Source organism: Eurypyga helias, unplaced genomic scaffold (assembly GCF_000690775.1).
Source record: "Eurypyga helias isolate BGI_N326 unplaced genomic scaffold, ASM69077v1 scaffold2104, whole genome shotgun sequence".
Lineage (NCBI taxonomy): Eukaryota > Metazoa > Chordata > Aves > Eurypygiformes > Eurypygidae > Eurypyga > Eurypyga helias.
The window spans coordinates 36642-57770 of NW_010244179.1; the positions used below are offsets into that span (position 1 = coordinate 36642).

The 21129-nt window shown below is 37.0% G+C and overlaps 1 protein-coding gene across 1 annotated transcript; it reads right to left on the bottom strand.

Annotated features, from left to right (window-relative positions):
- Window positions 1-654: 654 nt before the first annotated feature.
- On the bottom strand, window positions 655-20452 carry UFL1 (UFM1-specific ligase 1; the record flags this gene model as incomplete). Its single annotated transcript, XM_010149654.1, has 18 exons — window positions 655-867; window positions 1611-1791; window positions 2212-2297; window positions 3033-3113; window positions 3256-3386; window positions 4496-4659; window positions 5623-5743; window positions 6306-6428; window positions 9227-9347; window positions 9831-10010; window positions 10729-10904; window positions 12327-12473; window positions 15828-15886; window positions 16506-16636; window positions 17899-18013; window positions 18858-18955; window positions 19715-19743; window positions 20307-20452. Coding segments are annotated over 18 exons (2302 nt in total), but the record flags the coding sequence as incomplete, so codon positions are not given.
- Window positions 20453-21129: the final 677 nt, after the last annotated feature.

The window sequence follows — 21129 nt, forward strand, 5'->3', positions numbered from 1 at the left end:
GCTACTACAGACAACTACAGAATACATTAGTAGCGTGAGTGTGCTGATTTTCATAAGCTTTCAGTACATTTAGAAACTTATATTAGTACTGGGTCACTTCCCTCACACCTGTACTCAATGTTTTTACTGTTGCGGTCCCGGGAACAGAAGCTGAAGACATCCACTAATGATATCAAGAAGTAAAGATGGCCTTTCATTGGTATACTATGAGGTATCAGTATATGGTTCAAAACTACTCTTTGAAATTAAGGTATACAGGCTTATATGCAATCCACAGATCACTATAAATCCAAATCAGAAAAATGGAACTATAAGCCTGTGTCTGTATTGAACAGAACACACTGTTATTTGAGGAATAAGCATTTCTTGAGGCCTCACATGAAGATGCCAATTAAAACCCACTAATTTCACACCCAAAGTGTCCACAAGTGTGCTCTGTCACATCTACGTTTGATGTATGTTACACGTACACTGTACCAGTATATAACAAAACTCCATTTGCCACCAGTCACTCAACAACCGTGTTCCCTGGCTGTAATCTGCAATGGTTAGAAACCGAATTTTAAAGATTATCAAGCATTTTCTGCCATCCTTCAAGACAAAACCCCATAAATTCTCACTGTATCACTGATGTGGATGCACAGGATTGTAATTTCACTCCTCTGTTACAGAAGATTTCCTAGGTCTGAGAACAAGATCCTTGATAGAGGTAGTGATTTCCTGGAGCTCTTTTCGAATAGCATCTGCTCCTTCCTCCTCCTCCAGGTTATCTGTTGTGTCACTGTCTCCCTGTTCAATCTTCTTGGTCTGGCTGATCAACTGTTTGACTACTAATCCCTGGTATTTGACTAACAGAGACTGCTGATCCTGAGGGGAAAAAACAGAACAAAACAAAGGAAAGTCAATGTTATGGAGAAGCTACACAGACCTTTAATTAAAGGTTAAATTTTTAAAAAAAGCATTTTCCCATTCTTGCCTCAAGAGGGTTACTGATACATAAATATATTTCCATCACCGTATTTTGCAACCTAAATTCTGAGACACATTCAAAGAGGCAGAAAAATGAAAGTGCATCCATGCCGCAAGAACAGGACAATTAACCACTGAAGCAGGAAAGCAACACAGTCAGTAAACACCACCAGTTCTGGCAGATTAGAATATAGAATTTAAATATTTTTATTTTTATAGAGGTACATCTTTCTTTAAAATTGAATTAGAAAAGTTTAAAAAGCAAAGTGGGGAGGAAAGTGAGTGTAAAAAATTTCAGTTATAAGAATTACAACATCCCCCGATACACAGCTGTCTCTATGGAGAAAGGCAAAAGTTAAAATACTTCTAACAGGCTGATCTTTAATTTTATTAAAAAAACACTGAAGACAGATCCCTGAAATGACAGGTTTGAAATACAACACAGAGAAATCAGAATACAATCAGAGAAGTGATATAATCTGCATTATTTAGTCATTACTTGATGATATAATCATCAAGTAATGATTCACACATGAAACTCAAAGGTGCCAGTTTTATGCAGCAGAAATAGTATAAGGCACAAATTTACGTTCTGTCATGGAAAAAAGATACCTTCCCCTTAAAAAGCTAGAAAGAAATACCTCTGGGATCTTGCCACTTAGGAAATTAATGATCTGTGGCACTGATCTTCCTGGTGCATGAAGCATACAGTGGGTTGAAAACTGAAATAACAGCACTGATGTCAGGTGCAGAACAAGAGCTGGATCTTCTGTGACTTTTAGCTGTTCAATCAAAGCTTGTCTATGCTGAAACAGGACTTGCCTAAGGAACAGAAATACATTATACACAAATACATTTCTTGTTCTGTCTTACAGTAAACAGTAGACTCTAAAACATATCTAACTTCAATTAATTTTGTTTCTCCTCTGTCCGGACGGTTCTTTCCACATTAAAATAAAAAAGCCAGCACTGACGTAGCTCACATTTTGGAAAGCCTCCCAAGAGAATTTATAAACTGAGATGCTGTAGTAAGCAGCCAGTCGAGCAAAAATTAGGTAAATATGAACCCTCCCCTCCTCCTTCTCCCATGGAGTTAGGACTGCTCGGCTTTGTATTTTTCAGTTAAACAGTTTGGAAAGAAAGACTGTCTCTTACACATTCTGCTACCAAACTAACCACCTGACATTTGTGCAGCAACAGAGCTACATTTCACATACTGTGCACAGAATAAAATTAAGGTACCTTTCCTTCTTTTTGTCTCCTTTTTTCACCATAATACCACAAATATCCACTGCAGAATCGAGGCATGAAAGAAAATCTTCTATACTCTATTAAAAAAATGATACAAATATTTAATCTGTGTTAGCAGATTATAAAAAAGGTTAACTACTGTTCACAGTCACCCAAACAGATGACTGTGAATTCATTTGGAATAAACTATGGAACAAAAGAAAAAGTAGAAAGTATTAAGCAGAAATAAACTTTGTTCATCTCCCAATAGTTCATATACTTAAATACTAAAACAAACTATAATCCTTCAGCCTTAAAAATGGCATTGAAAAAGGAATACGTGTTCTACAACTGTTTACAGATTTTTTCTCAAGAAACACATCAGTTTGGCCTTTTGCATAAAAAAATTAATAAATTACTTTCCTTTGTACTTACACTGCCATAATCTGATTTTTTTTTTTTAATATCCAGGATTGTAGTAGTTAAGAAATACATGGGAAAACAATCAGGAACTTCAGGAACAAAGCACAAGAAACATCAACCACTTTAAACTGCAGATTCTCTCTCAGATTTTACTTTTCTCACTTGCCCATAAAAGATAACCTGGATTCCATGTGGAAGCAAGGAGCTAGGTATCAGTGTCAAAATCTAAGATCACCTTTTCACCTCTTCAAAATTCATGGATATGAAAATGTACTTATCATCTGTGATGTAGAAATTCAAAAGATTATTTTGCCTTCAACCTTCACAGCAGCAACAGTTATGTACTACACTATGTATGACAGCTGTTTATTAGCACAGGATCTGAACTCAGAGACTCTGGATCACTTTACCTTGCCATTCAGAGAAGTATGCAGTTTAGTCAAAGGACCTCTTGTGTCTTCTGGCAATTTACCTAAAATCTTGGTCCGGACCTGTATGAGACATTAATGGAAATAATCCATCATATTAATTAACATTTTAGATGTAGGCATATTTAAACAGAAGATAATTAAATATTAAATAAAAACCACTGATCTACTTGAGACTATTAAAAAGGAACTGTTATCTGTTTACCTCACTCGTGATCGTAGAATAATTTTCTGTTGTCATCATTGAATCAGATGCTAGGAAGTTGAAAATAAGATTTGTAATGTCTGTACAGACAGTCTTCAACAGGTGTTTGGAAAGGTTAGTCTGAGTCTCATCTGTTAAAAGAAATAAGTGATTAGAAGTAACTAATTACAGTTATCTGGTTCCTGTGGCAGTTATCACCGCAATTCCTAAAATGTGGACTCTATCAACCACGAGCAGAAGGAGAAAATTAGCTGGGCACATGAAACTAACATCCCTCATTTGCAGTTGCTTATGGAACATTCATCAGTGAAATGTGAGCTTGTGGGTCTGTAACAGCACTGTCAGTATTTCAAAGGTGTATCTGCATAAGCAATAAACTAGTCCCTGTGCAATCTGCCTGAGCCACTAATTAACCACCATTGCCATTCATCAATAAGCAAAAAGTATATAAAGGACAAGTCTACAGGACTACCAGTTAAACCCAAGAGGAGGCACATCACAAGATAGAACCAGTAGAATTTTACAGAACAGAAGAGGCTACCAAATACATGTACAAGAACAGAGCCTAAAGGGAAATAATTCCTTCTATTGCTAAACATAGGCATATTGGGGATTTTTGCTAGCATTTCTTTCTGTTATAAGCTTCTGCAGGGAACGTTCTAGAAGAAAGCTGAATACAGCAGAGAATCTTGGAAATGTCTAAAGTATTTTCGTAATGTTACTTTTCTACTGTCACAGAATACAGGGGGTTAAAGATGACTCCTTACAAAGTAACCCACTGCAACATGAATCGACACCTTTTTGAAAAATTACCCTCAAGGAGCAGCTACTTTCAGTATCAAACCTCAAAATGGTTTTAACAGAGGCTTCTTAGAATTAGGTAGTATTGAATCCTTTCGTTAGTGGCACAGGTGACAAAATGAAGTTAGCTTACTAATCCTTTTCTTTTTTTTTTTAGTTCCCTCCCCCCCAACAATAAAAGCTGGAAGGGATGCAAACACTTTGGAAGGAAGGACAAGAATTTTGAGAGAAGATATGACAGAGTACAGAAATGAAATACAGAGAATGTATTTCAGTCAGGGTGCAAAACGATGCACTCCAGCTAAGGTCAGTGTTAGGCAGAGTAAACACATCTCTAAGCTTATCTTTTTTAAACTGCTGGCCTTGAACGTAGATTCCGGAGTAAGTTCAACATCCTGGAAGGAGCATACTCATTTTTTAAAGTACATACTTATTGTACCTGCGAAATGCTTTGTTCCCTTTTCAAATAATCGAATGTTGTTGTACAAGTTTGAGAATTCCTCCTGCAGGTCCTTCATAGTCTGTCTTCTGTTAGCTCCAGAGGAAGATGTTGAAGACGTGAAAACAGAACGCACAACTTCCTGGTAAGTTTTTGTTAAAGGCCTTAGAACAGGGAAGAAGAAAGGAGAACAAGGGAACGTTAACCAAAGTGTAAAACTGTAGAAGGTTTCTCAAAATATATCAGCAATAACAAAAGCCACCTCACTGCTCTGTAAATGAATGGGACACAAATGCCACAGACCGGTGACATAAACAAAAACCAAATAATTGAAATCAGAAAAAAGTGATAGGAAATTAAAATGTATTTTTGTAATTTCAGAAGTACTATTGGTTAAGTGTGCTTGGTCTGTAAGTGCTTGCCAAGGTTTTAACTTGTAACATAAATGGGAACAAGATGAAAGATAGTAAAGATTTCCAGAAGCAACATCACGCACAAACTCTTTCAGGGGTCTGTGGACAAATTTCAGAGCAGTAAGAGCTGTAAGAGGGGAAGACTTCAGTGGCATTAAAATAGCACCGACCCTTCTAAAGATGTCGTTACCATTACATTCCCAAGTTTATTCAAGCTTGGGCTGTAACAGTCCTACCGTGTCCTTTTTGCCCTGAAAACACCTATTCCCATCCTCTCTCTTTTATGAAACATCTTTTGAAAGAAGTTACTCATCTTTGCTTAGGTCAATTTGCTGATCTAGCTCATCACCCAGTTCACACAGGTACCAGCGGAGCCATGAAAGACATGAACCAAGGGCCGTACAGAAGATGGGACTGGTGAAACCCCAAGAGGGACAGTGTAACGGGGTGGAAATACACCCATGAACCCGAAAACACACTTGCTGAGAAAGGATGCAGAACCACCTCCTGCTAAGCAGAAGCATTATTTGTCACTGCTGTGTCAGCACAGCTTTCTAATACATAAGCAAGTATGTAACACGGAGCTGTATAGAAAAAAATATTGTGCTTCACTTCCATCAAGAAAACATTTTTTTCCTAAGCAAGAAAAGAGAGTGAAGATTCACCTGAAACGAGTCACAGATTTTCTAACTCCAGTCGAATTACTACAATTACCTTATTAGATGTTCAGCAAGTTCTGCAATAAGCTCTTCAGGGCAATCCTGCATGTGCGTTTTTAAAACATCCTGAATTTCCTCTTGCGACATGAAAGGGAACTCCAGCTGTTTATTCCTACCTGTAGAGGCCATGAGCAACAGTCACTGAGAAGACACTGTGTTTGGTTTTACTGCAGCTACTCTGTGGCCTGAGACATCAAAATGCCACAAAGTCCAAACAATGCAAAAAGAGGGATGACAGTTAAATTTTACACATAGGAAAAACTGATAAAATTTCTCTTTCACTGCCATGATTTGTTAATTTGAGGTAATTAAACTTTGGAACTGGATGACAACGTCTCCGTTTATCACACACTGACCAGCAGATGTTAAGAAACCAAGTATAACATTAATCTCAAAATCTAAGGCTCTTCCTACATAAAATAAAATTAAAAAACCCTAAACAAAATACATGTATTTCTTTTTTAAAGACTAAGTTATACTGTTCAGTGAACACCCTATGTCCATTTCATTTAGGTAGCAGTATCATATCCATTGCTACAATTCCAGTAGAAAGAGTATTCACTAATTCTTTGATATTTTACTTGACCTTACCAATACAGGGAAAACCAGCGATATGGAAAAGCAAGTGACAAAAACACGTCAGTGTGAGTAGACTGTCCCCAAAATGAAATGACAAACCTGTGCTAGTTGCCTGGGACTCTTCATCGCTGTCAGCATCCTTTCTTCCCTTCTTCTTGGTTTTCTTAACCTTGATCTCTCTCGCATTACCTCCTCCTCCTCCTCTCACGCTCCCACTGCCCTCTGGTGGGGAAATACTTCCTTAGTACACAGGAAAGTGCTAGCACTTAAAGTTTACACTATTAGGGTAATTTATCTGCACTGCTTGTTAATGCTGAGTTAAAAACACATAACCTGATTCTAAAGGTAATCTACAGTACATATTCCAGAATCTTAGGGCTGTAAGTTTTATTCTTAAGGAAAAAAAGCAACAGAGTGACAGCTTTGTTGAAGCTAATGTCACTAATAAACAAAAATACCAATCATATCAAATGTACGCATCATTAAAAAAAAGAGCAGTATCTTTTTCCAGCTGAAAACAAATGAGATACCAGTTTCCATAAGGTCATGGGAAAATTTCTGTTGGCTGCAAATAGCATCTTAGTAAGCATTTAGCATTTTTATTCAGTGATGCTGAATAACGTAGCTACTCAGAAATATTCCAGATAATGTAACCGTTAACTTTCAGAGACAGAATCCTACACAGTAAGCATTTATCCAAAATTTCTTGGACGTGTGCATTCAATTAACGAGAGCACTAATGCTTTTTTGCCTATTCCTAGATGACTACAAAGCAACGAAGTGCTCTAGTTCTGACAAACGTAACAAATCACTCAGTTCATAGGTCCCGTAATCCATGTATTCACACTGCAGACAGGATCCCAATTCACAACGCAGTCCCTTTCCACCAGGTAAGCTCCTCTGCTGTTTGCTCCCTTTATCACAGCTCATTCCCTTTTGTGCACTTGAAGGAAATTTAAACTGCAGAATCACTGGTTCTATATATGTACTAAGTCTTGAGAAAGTAGTTATTTTTCCATTTAAAGATAAGGTCCAAGATTTCAAGTCACTGTATTACGTAACAGAGTTATCATTTAAGAAAAGGAAACACAAAGACAAGATGCTACTACTCTCAAAGCTAACTGTACCTGTTACGTGCTAGAGATGGATTTTTAGGTGTTACTTTGCAGGAACAGCAAACTAGTTTACTTGCAGCTAGCAGTAGATGGTGTATTGTGAGTATTCTGGGTTTGTGACCTCTCAAAAAAACCCCAAAAGGAGTTGGTGTGTTTCACAAGCTTATTGGAAATGCGACTGCATTCAGCTGGGCAGATACAAGCTGTTCATCAACTGTGCGACACAATCAGTATTTTGGAAACAAGCTCCCTTCGTTCTTGTATTCCACTCTATAGCCCTATAGAAAAAGCTGCAACCTGCAGTCAAATCTTATCCACAGAGAGATGAAGCAGAAGAGACTACTGCCAGAAAACCCATACTTTATGACGGTGGACTGTAACGTACACAAAGGATTACGAGTACATGCCTCTACAGACAATTGTTTGTAAAAGACTGTTGCAAAATAATATAGATGGACAACACAGAATTTATCTTAAAAATGTTCATTATTCCGATACCTGGCAGAATGTGTATTTGTAATGAACTGCATTAACACTACGCCACGACAGGTTACACTTAAACAGCAGATACTGGTATCGTCATACGCAGACCCTAATATAGGTCACGTGACACTGGTCACATTCTGCCATTACACAATAGCAAACCCTAATCCTTAAACCGTGATGTTGACTGTTTTAAGGTGATACACCTAAGAGTCTATAAAAAACCCACTTGAGGGTAGTGCTCGCTGACGGTGCAGCATACGTTACAGGCGGATATAAACATGTCTAGGCACGTAGAACATGCTCAGTAGAGTCTCACTCCTCAAGAGGGCTGGAAACTGAATGCATTCTATTTATGACAGTTCAATTAAAGTTCAGGCTTCTCAGCTTCAGCTCTGGCCTAGAAAAATCTGCTGTCTGTGGCAGGAGTAAGTTTAGATTCCACAGCTCAGTCATGGCCTTTTAAAGAATAGAATGTAATGTTTTATTTTTCAGGTGAGTATATTCCATTAAGTTAGGTGCATTGGTGCTCTAATTCTGTTGCTTACAGCAGCACATAAAACTCTGCACTGAGTTTAGCACAGATTGCTCAGCAGTGCTGTAGCAACACAAGAGCCACATAAAAGCTTTTGGGACTGAAAATACAGTCTTTAGTCGGATTAATGTTTTAAAACCCAGAAAGATTTGCAAGGGTTAAACCCACACATTTTTTATTCTTTCTCAGATTAAGATCTGTTCCAAAGAGCCACATCACACAAATGGAATAAGGCTTCGAATTAGTTTAACCCAGAATATACCTTCAAGTTAATTTTGTGAATCTCCAAATAACTGTTTTGCATGCAAACAACAGAAAATTGTCTGCCATGGGATTCTCAGAGAAGATGTACAATATTCTCAAAAAAACCCTGTCTTAATACCTCCTTTCTCACTTAGTGTGATTTTGGAAGTACCTTCTCAAGACTATTACAAAACAGTTTCATTTTCCTGGATCCCTAAAAAGTGGAGAGTAAGAGTGTATCTGTGTGTAATAAAAATGGTACAGAGGTCCCCAGGCTAATACTGGTTTGGTCAGCCCTCACAACTCAATCTTACGTGACCATACCATACACACGAATAAATAAACGTGGATTCCTTGCTTCTAAAGCCATCTGCCTGGTGTTGCACTTACTCAAGATATCTTTATGGTACTTCTCTGCACTTCTAAATCTGAAATTAGTTCTCATGGACATACTCAGATATCCACACCTACTGTATAATGATGAGAAGTGGACACATTATTTCTTTAATATCTTCAGCAATGGACTGGGGACAATTAATGGACTACAAAATACAGTAACTTTATATTTGAGTATTTCCAAGGCTAAACAAGCCTCTTTTTTCTGTTTTGTTTTGTTTAGTTTAAGCTATATATTGATGCCCTACCTGTTGCTTTCTTTCTTCTTTCATCCTTTTTGTCTTTTTTATTAGCATATGAATTCTCCAAAACAGAAGCATGTTTTAAGTCTTCCTCAGTGATTAAATTAACAGGGTTATTTTTCATTTCCTAAAATGAAGAACATGCACTTAATAGCAAAAAGATACAAACAGCAACAAAAGATACATATGTAAACATTTAACCCACTTGGTAATTTTTAAGTAGAATAATCTAACACCATGTTTTCCAAGTGCAACATATGAAGAGACATTTATTCTTGTCACCAAAATTCAGCATTGAATCATACTGTTAGTGTGATGGTGTTCCCCGAGTGCAACTGAATATACATAAAATTGCACTGATTAAATATATAAAGCTTTTCGTCATTTTTGCCCTTTTTCTCAAGCTGCATTTCAGATCATAGGATCACAGCATGGTTTAGGTTGGAAAGGACCTGAAGGATCATTTAGTTCCAACGCCCCTGCCATGGGCAGGGACACCTTTCAGTAGACGAGATATAAAGAGATGGTAACAGCAAATAGAAAGGCACACAAACTATACTCCGACACTCAATGTATATTGCATCTTGACCAATTAAAATAAAAAGTGTACCTTTTCAGCTTTCTGTTGCATCATATCAGAAAACAGGTCAGTACAGCTGCTTAGGAACTTCTCACTGACCACAATGGTGTCACTGAAGACTAATCCTGAAGAATTTTTGTTTAACGATCTCATCACTTGCTGAAGCAAAATCCCAACATCTTCTACTGACAACGAACTGGGCAGAAGAGTCTAGGGTAAAGAAAAGCAAAATCATTTACATACGATAACCTGTTCTAGAATGGACAGACATACTTGCACGTAGATAAACAGAATCCACAGACCCTACAGTTCACATCTGTTAACTATTTAAAACGTACTGGACTTTTAAAATTAAACTAGTGATTTAAGAGTGAACACTATTTTAAATCTATCATCCCAAATCAACATTGGTCTATAGTATGTGTTTCCTCTGGGAAAACGCATGGTAACTTCTTCAAAATGCAGCTCAGCAGGTACACTGTAACATGAAACACAAAAAAACCAGCAGGCCTCCTTACAAGCGACCAAGTAGTGCTGTAAGGCCTAACATAAGGATTTAGCCAGGACAAAACGGCTAATATCCCTCTGCTTACTGAAACTGTCATACAAGTTAAGTTTAAATGTTTTTCCCACCCAAAAAACCCCACAGAAATGTACTGCTCTCTCACAGAATGCATTAGCACTAATTTAAAAATGAAAGTTAGACTTAGGTATCTATCACGTGCATACTGATACGCCCTTCCCATGTTTTTGCTCAGACTAACTTCAAGGCAAATAATTCCTTTTTACTTGATACTTTACTTAAACCAAATATTATTCTCTGACAACATGGAATTTTAATTATACATATGTGTAGTTTCAATGAAGTATCATTTGACACAAAAATAAGACAAAATAAATAAATCCAACAACTGAAAGGATTGCTTACTGCTACATCTATCCAGTTTCCAGAGCTGATGGCTTCCTCTACAGAGGCTTCAACTTGATCCACAATTTCTTGACCAACACAAGCTGCTCTCAGAAATAAGAGTTGTGTGGACTTGTACCTTTTTTTAATGTAACCTGCTGGGTCGGGGATGCCAAGTCTGTACAACGCATCAAATTCTACAAAATAGTTAGATGACTCTTACATTTAAGTACTTTGATATACATACAGGATCTTAAATGGTATTTTTTTTTGAAAGCAGGAAACAAAGAATTACATATAGTTTTTATACAGGTAAATGCAGCCTCAAGATGATGCTGAACTAAAACTTAAAACTCAGTACCAGGTACACCTAAACATAGTTAATAGAAATATGAAGATTAAATCACAGACATGACTTTGGTCTCAGTTTGGGGGGGGGGGGGGAGGTTTTTTATTCTTCTACCATTGGTTCTCTTTGAAATTATATCTTTACAAAATATTCTAAGAGAACATGAACGATAGTTACAACAAATACAATGTCAAAATGTTTTGTTTTCAAAGGTTAATCCAATATACTAATAAAATCATGCAATGGCTCACAAGCAAAGTATTTCAACTATTTGGCAGTTTCATAGAATCACAGACTGGTTTGGGTTGGAAGGGACCTTAAAGACCATCCAGTTCCAACCCCCCTGCCATGGACAGGGACACCTTCCACTAGACCAGGTTGCTCAAAGCCACATCCAGCCTGGCCTGGAACACTTCCAGGGATGGGGCATCCACAGCTTCTCTGGGCAACCTGTTCCAGTGCTTCACCACCCTCTCCGTGAAGAATTTATACTTAGTTTATACTTAGTTTATTCTTAGACATTCTGAAAACATTCAAAGTCTTTGACAGATACTCCATCAGTCAAGCAATATTACAGAAACACTTAATAGTACTATAGTAAATTATGCCAAACCTTTTTAAACTGCATGACTAACTTATTTAAGGACTGGCCCTTTGGGACCACACGGGTACATTCCTCTGTTTATTCATATGCACATTTTCCCATAGCTCCTGTATTAAAACACCATCATCCAGCATCACTCAGCTTTAAGTTAGATGGACTTTTTTGGATTCAAATTAGGACCCTTGTGCAACTCACTCTAGTTCTACAAATCTTATTTTAGAAAATGTTTTTTCTGTGCACCGCACCCTTGGCTATCTAGACTATTAACAGCCGAAGATGGTTGTAATCTGGACACCTGGTCTGAAATTCCAACCACATGGTTCAAACGTGATCATCTAAAAAATCTAAAATGAGCAGCCTTAGACATGTTTTCAGAACAGTAGTAAAAGTAGCATTTGTAACTGTTTGTGAGAAATAAAGTTAGTGTTTAGCAGGATGGTTCTCTCTGCTGAAATATGGTTCTTTGTGATAAAGTAATATACATCAATATAAGGAAGATGGTCTTTTAACAAAGGAGGATCAACTACTGTAATGATTTCCACTTATTCTTGTGAGGCTGCACCCTACACACTAGCTATATGAGGGTTAGACCAATTACCTAAACTGACCAATTACCTAAACTAGTTTTAGAAAGATATTTTATCTAGAAGAATAAAGATTAATTACCCAGGTAACCATTCTGCTTGAAAAAGGAATCCACCCAGTTGCTCTGCGTTCTGGCATAGATGTCTGGAACAAATACAGCCTTATCCTGTCTCCCACCAACCACAGTGCCTTTTAGACGACCAGTGTTAACAAGTTCTTCTAGCACAGCTACAAGACAAAACAAATGAAGTGACATTTTCCACTTCGATATATCCATTAATCAAAACAATAGCAATTATTTTGCCTGTTTTGTTTCTTCTTTTTTCCCACCCACTAGTTATTTTTCTTTTTGCTGTCAACTGAAAACCAAACTACAAGTGCCTGTTGTAGTGAAAAAGTTCTGTGAATTATCTGTAATATTTAAGAGAATGTCTTGATAAAAGCTCTGGAAATCACACAATCCTTCAAAACAGTTTATACTGAACATGCACCTAGACAGTTTGAGCTTTTAATTTAGAAAATATAGTCATAAAAGAATCTTTCCCTGGACAGACAATAAAATGTACGAGCATTTTAGTAATAATGTTCTCTTTGAATTCACTGCTTGCATGATAACCAAGATGGGGAAAAAAAGAGACATCTGAACACACTAAAAGGACAGGAAAAATTCCCATTCAAACTCCTACTGCTCCTACTGGCAACTATCCTCATGGTTTACAGTGTTCACACTGTTGTTGCCCAGAATAAGCTCCTGACTCCTGATAATGCACAAATATTGCTGACAAAGAATGTACTGCTAACTGATAGCACCAAAGTACTAAGCCCTTCTCCATCCTAAATAAGGTATTGTCAATCCATTAAAGGTCCACAGGGATATCTGATTTGCCTTTTGATAAGTCACTAGATGCATTACAAAAATGAGTGAGATCAACTGCCAAGCTCTGCTGAATTCTAGAGCTCTACTAGATAGCCTTTTACCCTCAGTGTTTGCTGATTTCTATTTCACTAAGACAGATTTTACCCTGGAACAGAACATTAAATGGTACCATATGGTATGGCTCCTCCCTCAGTAAACGTGAGTAGCAGTCAACACTGCAACATGCTTAGTGCAGCATATGGGGGTTTAGCTCACCTACACAGGATAACCAGGTTCCAGATTAAATGCTATTTAAAACCATCATTTGTTTTGTCAGAAACACATATAATGTAGATAAACCTCTATAACCTAGTAGCTATTGAACATGACTGCCACTAACAAAGCTGAACAGTCCTTACACTGAAAAATGTACACGAAAAACTGATTTAAACAAGATACAGTTTTACATAACCTAAGAGAAGAGGCAGAAATCATGTTCTGCCATGCTTCAGTTGCCTTGTATAAAATGTAGCTTATAAGAAAGGTTCTGAAAGTGAAATTAAATTTTTATACTTACTAATAGACTAGTTACCCTGGACAATAGAGTCAGTGTGCCTGTTCTAATTAAAAAATTGTCAGACAATTCAGTTTGCAATCGCAACTTGTTTTTATTCAAAATTTTGGAGAATTTTATAGGTATGTCAAATAATTTTGTGGAGCACTAGCAATAAAACAGAATCTTTGTAGTGAAGAAGGGAGAAATGAAGATGAGAAATGAGAAATGAATACGCTGATTAATTTTTGCATTATTTCAAGTGCCAGTTTTAAATCTCCAGGGCAGAGAAGGTGCTTTCATAGGAGATTTCACAGCTCTTGCTACGATTATGCCTAGATTGCCTTTTGTTTTAAAACAAAACAACAGAACTTTTGCAAAACTACCGTAATCTCACACATATTTTTAAAGGTGACCAGGTAGTTTGAGGTGTGCTATTTGTTGTGTGTCAAAGTCTGGCAAAAACAATAAGCATCCCTCTACGCCTGTCCTACGTCAGCAACGCAATATTCAGAAATGAAGAACATCTGTGCTTCCATTATGCTTTGTAATTAATGTTTTAACTTAAACAGTTTCTCATTTGTGAAAGTATTTACTTTTATAAATTCATGTCATCTCAACATGAATAGCAGCACAGCTATGTGACAGAACCAAAGACTATTGTTTATCTTGTCTAACACTAAGTGTTGATTAAATAATTAGCTGTTTGTAAATTATGCAAACAGTACACTGAACTTACACTATTGTTGGCTGGAAGAGACACAAAACTGACAAAGAACCCTTTAAAACACATTGTTAATAATGACAAATATAAGAAGTGAAGAGTATAACTAACATCATTAAAGAGACATTTTTCAAGTTTCCAGCATCTGTGGAATCGAAATGGTATCTCAGAAAACGGATAGAATAAAATCAAACAGGCTCTGGTAGTGCATAAAGATCTCTTTGAAACTCATGAAACTGCAGAGGAAATGCAATACAGTAAAAAAAAATAGAAAAAGACGAAAACATTCACTACAAAAAAAAACAAAACAAGAAAAAAAGAGTACTAGAAATACAATTAGCCATTGTGCTGATTACTGCTGACAAGAAAACACTAGAACTTCAATTCACATTAACACTGTGCATGAGCAATACATGATCAGGTACTTGCAGGACCTGTCTGAAAAAAGACTGTAACTGCATACAGAAACTTGGTGGGTACTGCAACATTGCTGTAATGCAGTTTAACAGATTTTCCTTTTAATCTATGAATACCTGGATGGCACATTCCAAAAAAAAGAGGAAACCTTAAATTGATTATGTGAAAGTAGAGTGTTTATATGTTTTTATTTAAATGCTAAGATTGTGATTATTAATGAGTAAGCTTGTTACAAAGAACAGGAAAGTAAGCGGAGAGTGGAGCTAAAGTGTGCAATGCCCTAAAGGCAAAAAGACCCAGTCAAACAAAAGAGAAAGATTAATTTTCATGAGAAGAGAGGAAAAAAATCATTAAAGGATCCCAAAGACAGCAGCACTTCGTCAGTCAGCATATAAGACTAACGGTGAAGCAGCATTCTGGAGAGATGGGAAGGGATTCCTGGTAGTCAAAGAAAAGCTGCAACATCAGAAGTGAAAAAACAATTATTAAGTACTGCCAAAAAGTTTCAGCCGTTGGATAGGAAATCTTTATCAGTTTCTATTTTAAAAAGGAATGGCAGAAAATAAAAGTAAACAGTTTGAGGATATGCTCTCAGCATATAAAGACATTTAACTAAGAGCATAACCAAAGCTCTGCATCCCCTATCACAGAGACAAGTCAATAATGAAATCCAGAGCAGTTAATGCCATTTGGCTATATAAAATCTGTCCCCTTTTGTGTGCTTCACTGATAAAGCTGCCAGTAGCTAAGGGCAAATAAAGAAACAGATGACAAAATGAGCACTGTACTTCTTGCATCATTCTGCCCCCAGAGGCATTTCATCAACATATGCTTTCGTTGCTTTACATACAGAGAACATCCAGTTATGAACAGTGCAAAACGTTTAACATTTTTACACTAGAGAGAAACATATTGTTCTTTATTCCAGAATTAAGGCTATATACTAAAATGCTTCTTTGAAAGCATACGTCTAGTAATGAAGGATCTATGAATTAACTAATGAAAATACAAAACAGTCTGAATGAAACTCACAGTAAAGTAAATGTTCTTGAAATCCATAGCGAGTGATCAAGTTACTCACAGGTGTAGGCCTTGGGGAAAAAAAAACAAGCAAAACAAATCAGCAAAGTTAATGACCTGAAATTGATGTGGAGAATCTAGAAATAAGAGGCTACTCCAGATGGACAAAACTACACAGTATCTTAGCCCCAGGGTGCTACACTGATGTTTTACACAGCTTGCAAGGTTCTAAATTTGAATTACTATGAAGTTATATCTTATAACAAAGCTACGATAATTATTTTAAGGAAACTTTTGTTGTCCCAAGTTTTTCTCTTCATACAAACTGACACAGAAGATTACTGATTTAACAAGAAAAAAAAAATCTATAACCACACACAGTGGGTAGGTGCAATGCGCAATTCACTGGTGAGCTGTGGAATGAAAATGAGGACAGATAGTCTCCAAACAAATCAAAGGACATCGGATTAACATTTTCTTCAGCCAAAAAACTCCTTTGAAAAGGAGGTCCCCATTTCAAAAAAGTAAGTCTAATATAACTAAATATTTCACCCCAGGAACTGAATTACACTTCAAGAAATCTATCCGTAGGTCTTAATTTTCTTTTCTTTTTCAATCACAAGTGAATTTGGTCCATAAAGAGCTATGGTAAAAATATTTTAATATGTGCATGCAGGTGTTGCAACTTACCGAGTAATCGCGGTGAAGAGACCACGAATGCGTGCTCGATGCCGGGACACAAAGGCTTCTGTAAAAATCACCCCACAGTTTTCCTGGTCTAGTTGTCCGTGAATAATTCTACCGAAACGCCGGGATAATGCCTGTAAATAGAAGATGGGATGACTGCTAAAATTGTATATTAATGATGTTAAACAAAAATTAATCAAAAAATCTGTATTAACAGATCAGCAAATTAGTTTTGCTAAGACAGACAAAATACTCAGAAATGAGAACTACAAGTGGAAATGATTATTTAGGTACATTAAGAACATGTCTTACTACATGTAAGTCGATGCCATTATGGCTCATACTCCAATCTTCAGAGAATTCAGCTTTCCTAACAATACTCTCTTCTATCAGACATATTTGTATCTAATGATGAAAGAACACTTAGCGAAAGAAGTAAATATGGTTTGGAAATGTACAATGAAAAATAAGATTTAACCTTTGTATTAAGTTTGTATGAAACAGTGGCAGAGGAATTCACTATCCATTTCTTTAAACAGTCAAGATAACATCAGCAACAATAAACACAAAAGAAAGAGGCGCCAACAGTTTATAAATGTGCACCCTTTCAAAGTGAACTAAACACAGGAAATATTGCCCAGGAAACAAAGAGAAACCATGCCATAATTTCTGTATATTAGAAATGTTTCTGTAGCTGAATTCTGAAATGTTCTGTAGCTAGAATGAAGCTGATCATACAACAAAATCAGAGGAAATCTGTTCATAAACTGAGAGTCAACAAGGTTGTCCGTGGTAGTCAGTATGACTGTTCACCTAACACATGCCACAGGATTACCCTTGGAAAAAAGTATCTCCCAAACAAAATCCAGCGTTGACTGAAAGTCAACAATGGTAAGAGAATGCTCCCTAATCCTTTTAAACACTACAACAGTCACTAACAAAGGTAAAAAGATTTTTATTTCTATTCAGAATGTCTGAGTGTCTGGCTTCAGCTTCTAGAAACAAATGTTTATTTTGCCTTTTCTGAATAAACCGAGGGGTCTTTTCTATTTCTGCTTCCTGGATAGCTAATGAGACTGATGAAATCACCCCTACACCTTCTCTCTAATATTTCAAACAAAGACATTTCCAGATCTTCCACTAATCTAACCTGTTCCTAACATTCCTAACCCTAACAATCATAAAGTTTCTGAAGAAATTTTGCCCAGAAGTGAAAAGGCAAACTTCAACCTCAATCTAAGAATAGCCGTTTACACTTTAACCTTTATGTATCTAATACTTTTCTGCTTAGAACAACAAGCAGCTCATCACAATTAAAGCCATGGATATTGCAAAGATGACAAAAGAAAGTGAACATAATCAATTCCACATTTGCTACATTGGTGGCTTGCATCACCTGTATCAGGAAGTCTCCTGGAAGGTCATATGCCTTGCAGAGTTCCGATATTGTCACCTGGCCAGTTTCCTGTAGTTTATCATTAATTTCTTCTGCTAATTGATCCAGGTAACTCCTTATTTAAAAACAAGAAAAAAAAAACCCCAACACATTAAGTGTGAAATTCAAGATCAATCTGTTATTCACATGCTGAATTATTAACTGACCTGGCACTGCACCTCTTTCTGTTTGCAAAAATAAACTGAAAGTTATTTTAAATGAATAAAAAAGAACAATGTCAGTGAAAATGTGGGGTTTTTTAAAAAGCTTAACCAGGTAGCTACTATTAAAATTGGCCATTTATCTGCTTGCATGAAACTATCAAAAAGCAGAAACAGGAAAACATATATCAGTAAGACATAGGAAAAGGCTTTAGTGATCAAGATAGTTCTTAATTATTTCAAGAGAGCCAGGAACTTCACATTCTTTGCCAAGAAGAAATCCTGCAGCACAATCAATAATAGAGAAAACCTCACAAGAGTGTTACTTCAGTGGTTGCCAGTGTGCTGAATGCCATGCAATAACTGTCTCGTTCGTCTCAGGATTATGAGGTAAAGCAAGAGGTGGGAGAAAAATGAGAAGGTTTGTCAACAGCTGAGGCAGACAGCAAAGCCACAGAGCACATGAGATCTGGCTGCTGTACACAAAAACACTGGGTAAAAAATGAAGCCTCTTAAATGTGGGACACTGGGCAGAGACATTCAGTAAGGCCTTTTCTCCTGGATTCCCTAGATGTCCTGCTGAGATAGGCCTCACTCGCCATTCGGAAAAGAAGCACTGATGACCGAGTGGCCCGAGGAGCAGTCAAGAAAAGTGTATTTCACTTCAGAAGCCACAAAGGCTGGCCATCACTTTTAGTCTTCATTTTTAAAAAAATAAAAGAAATGCGCATGATCCATGTTGCTCCTGAAAGTACTCACTCATTTATAAGCTGTCCCAGTACAAGCTGAATAGTTTTTTCTGATTTAACGATGTCGTTAGCTCTGTTTTCAATGTGCAGAAGGTCCACATTTATTACCTAAAAAAAACCCAACAAAACCTCTCATCAGAACTTTAAACTGAAGTTAATTCTCAAACAGTGAGATATTATACTTACACATTGCTATGTCTTCAGGAAAGCTGCTTTTATTTTTTTATACTATTGCACATATACACAATCAATCTGTGATTTGGAATAAATCAGCAATGATTTAAGGGGAAAAAAGCCCCTCTCTTTGCAACTGTGACAAGGTTAGAAGAAACCTATATAATAAAAGAAAAAAATCAAGAAGTTCTGAAAAGTAAATACTAAATTGTCTTTCAGGAAGGTTTTCTTATTCCAAGTAATTTTACTCGAGCTAGAAGGGAAAATTAGTCACAGAGGAAGACTACAGGATTAGGGGAGACAAGAGATTAATGAAGGAAGAGGAAAGATCCAAAGAAGCATGAAAAGTTAATTATGCATGCTCCTGCAGATTTGAATTTAAATGGGAAACATATTTCTTTTCTGTCTGCCCCCCATTAGTTTACGAAGAAGAGTTCAGAAAGAAAATCTGTATATTTTAGTAGTGATTTCAGAGGCTGCAGATTATCATTAAGCAGAGGAGCTTTCAATAAAGCACTAAACGGATGGTTGAAGTAACCTGCAGTACTCTGAGACAAGCTACCAGCTCTTCATAAAGTCTGTTCTCTTTGAAAACAGTAACTTAGCTGGAGTGTAACCCACAAACTCCATATTTACAGTACACATGGTGAAGAGAATAAAGAAGTATATAGTTTTTTATTACTAAAAAGTTACCTGCTGTAAGTCAACAATGTTTACTCGACCTTCAAAAAAAAAAAGTACAAATACACTTTTAGTACATAAGCCATGTTCAAACAGATATAGAATACAGCACAGTCCATCATGTACAAAATATTTCTTCATTACCTTTTTGTAGACGAATTAAACCAACTTCAGCTTATACATACAGTCAAATCACAGATGGTCAGTGCAAGATAACTGACACTGTTCTACCCTACGGCCTTGCTGACAATCCAATACAGAAACTCCAACAGTAAAAATCACTGTTCAAACTCCCTCCCAATTAGTTTTTGCCTTGATGGTCATCTGGATTTGATGACTAGTCCATGAGTATCAAAACAGGGATTGACAAAACTTTCTACCTTTGTGTGATGTTAACAAAACCAGCAATTTTAAATTCAGTTCAAGCTATCATACTGATACGATACACAATGGCATAACAAACTGAACACACTTGTGGTAATCATAGCAAAATGACTAGCAATTTGTGCAAGATTAAGAGTACTGAAGAAAATTTTCAAATTCTTGGTGCAGTTTTCAAAATTAACTTCCAAATCCAGAGGAAGAAAGCAAATACCACACTTACCACCACAAACATGAAGCTCATCCCGGATCTCTTTACTAATCTGCGCTGGAGTGACATACTCTTTTCCATCAAGTGTGTGCACTACTTCCAACTGCTTTTCCGCAATCAGTTTAGTGACAATTTCTATACAGTTCCTTTCTGACAATCTATCAACAGCATAAAGAATTATCAGTTATTCTAAGTAAGTATGTGCTAAAATTACTTTTAAATTGATGTTTCAAAAGTACCAAACACAAGAAATATAATGAAAACTACTTGTTGTTCTGTGTGAATACATTTTATGACACAAAACTTATTTCAGGATCCTACTCATCGCTCCTTAAATCATCCATATGGCTTCACTTATGTGGGTCGTCTCTCTAAAATGACTTTTACTGTGCTCCTGAACAGCTGTCAACCCCTTTCACAGTAAGACTGCACCCGCCCACGAACGATCGTGCTCACAAAATTTGTGTCTTAATCGTTCTGTGCATTTTAATTTTAGTTTGGCTTTTTTTTTTTTTAATAAATAAAACCAAGTTCTGGGCAACAACTTCAACTGCTCAACACAACATCTGGAAAAAACAGCGCACTGAAGCCGTGAGGTTGTTTAGCAGCGTGCACTGAGCGGCGATGACGTACCCATGGACTTCTGTGAACCTGCACAGACTCCCTGGGGACCCTAGAAGCCCCTTCGGGGCTCACGAGCACTGACACACTGGTCAGCGCCAGTCGCAGGGGGGTCGCAGAGGGGCATGGCCTGGTGAAACCCGCGGGACACCACTGTGTGTCAGGACCGGGGGCCGTGGCGCAGCCCTCCCGGGGGCCGCGGATAGGTCGTGGG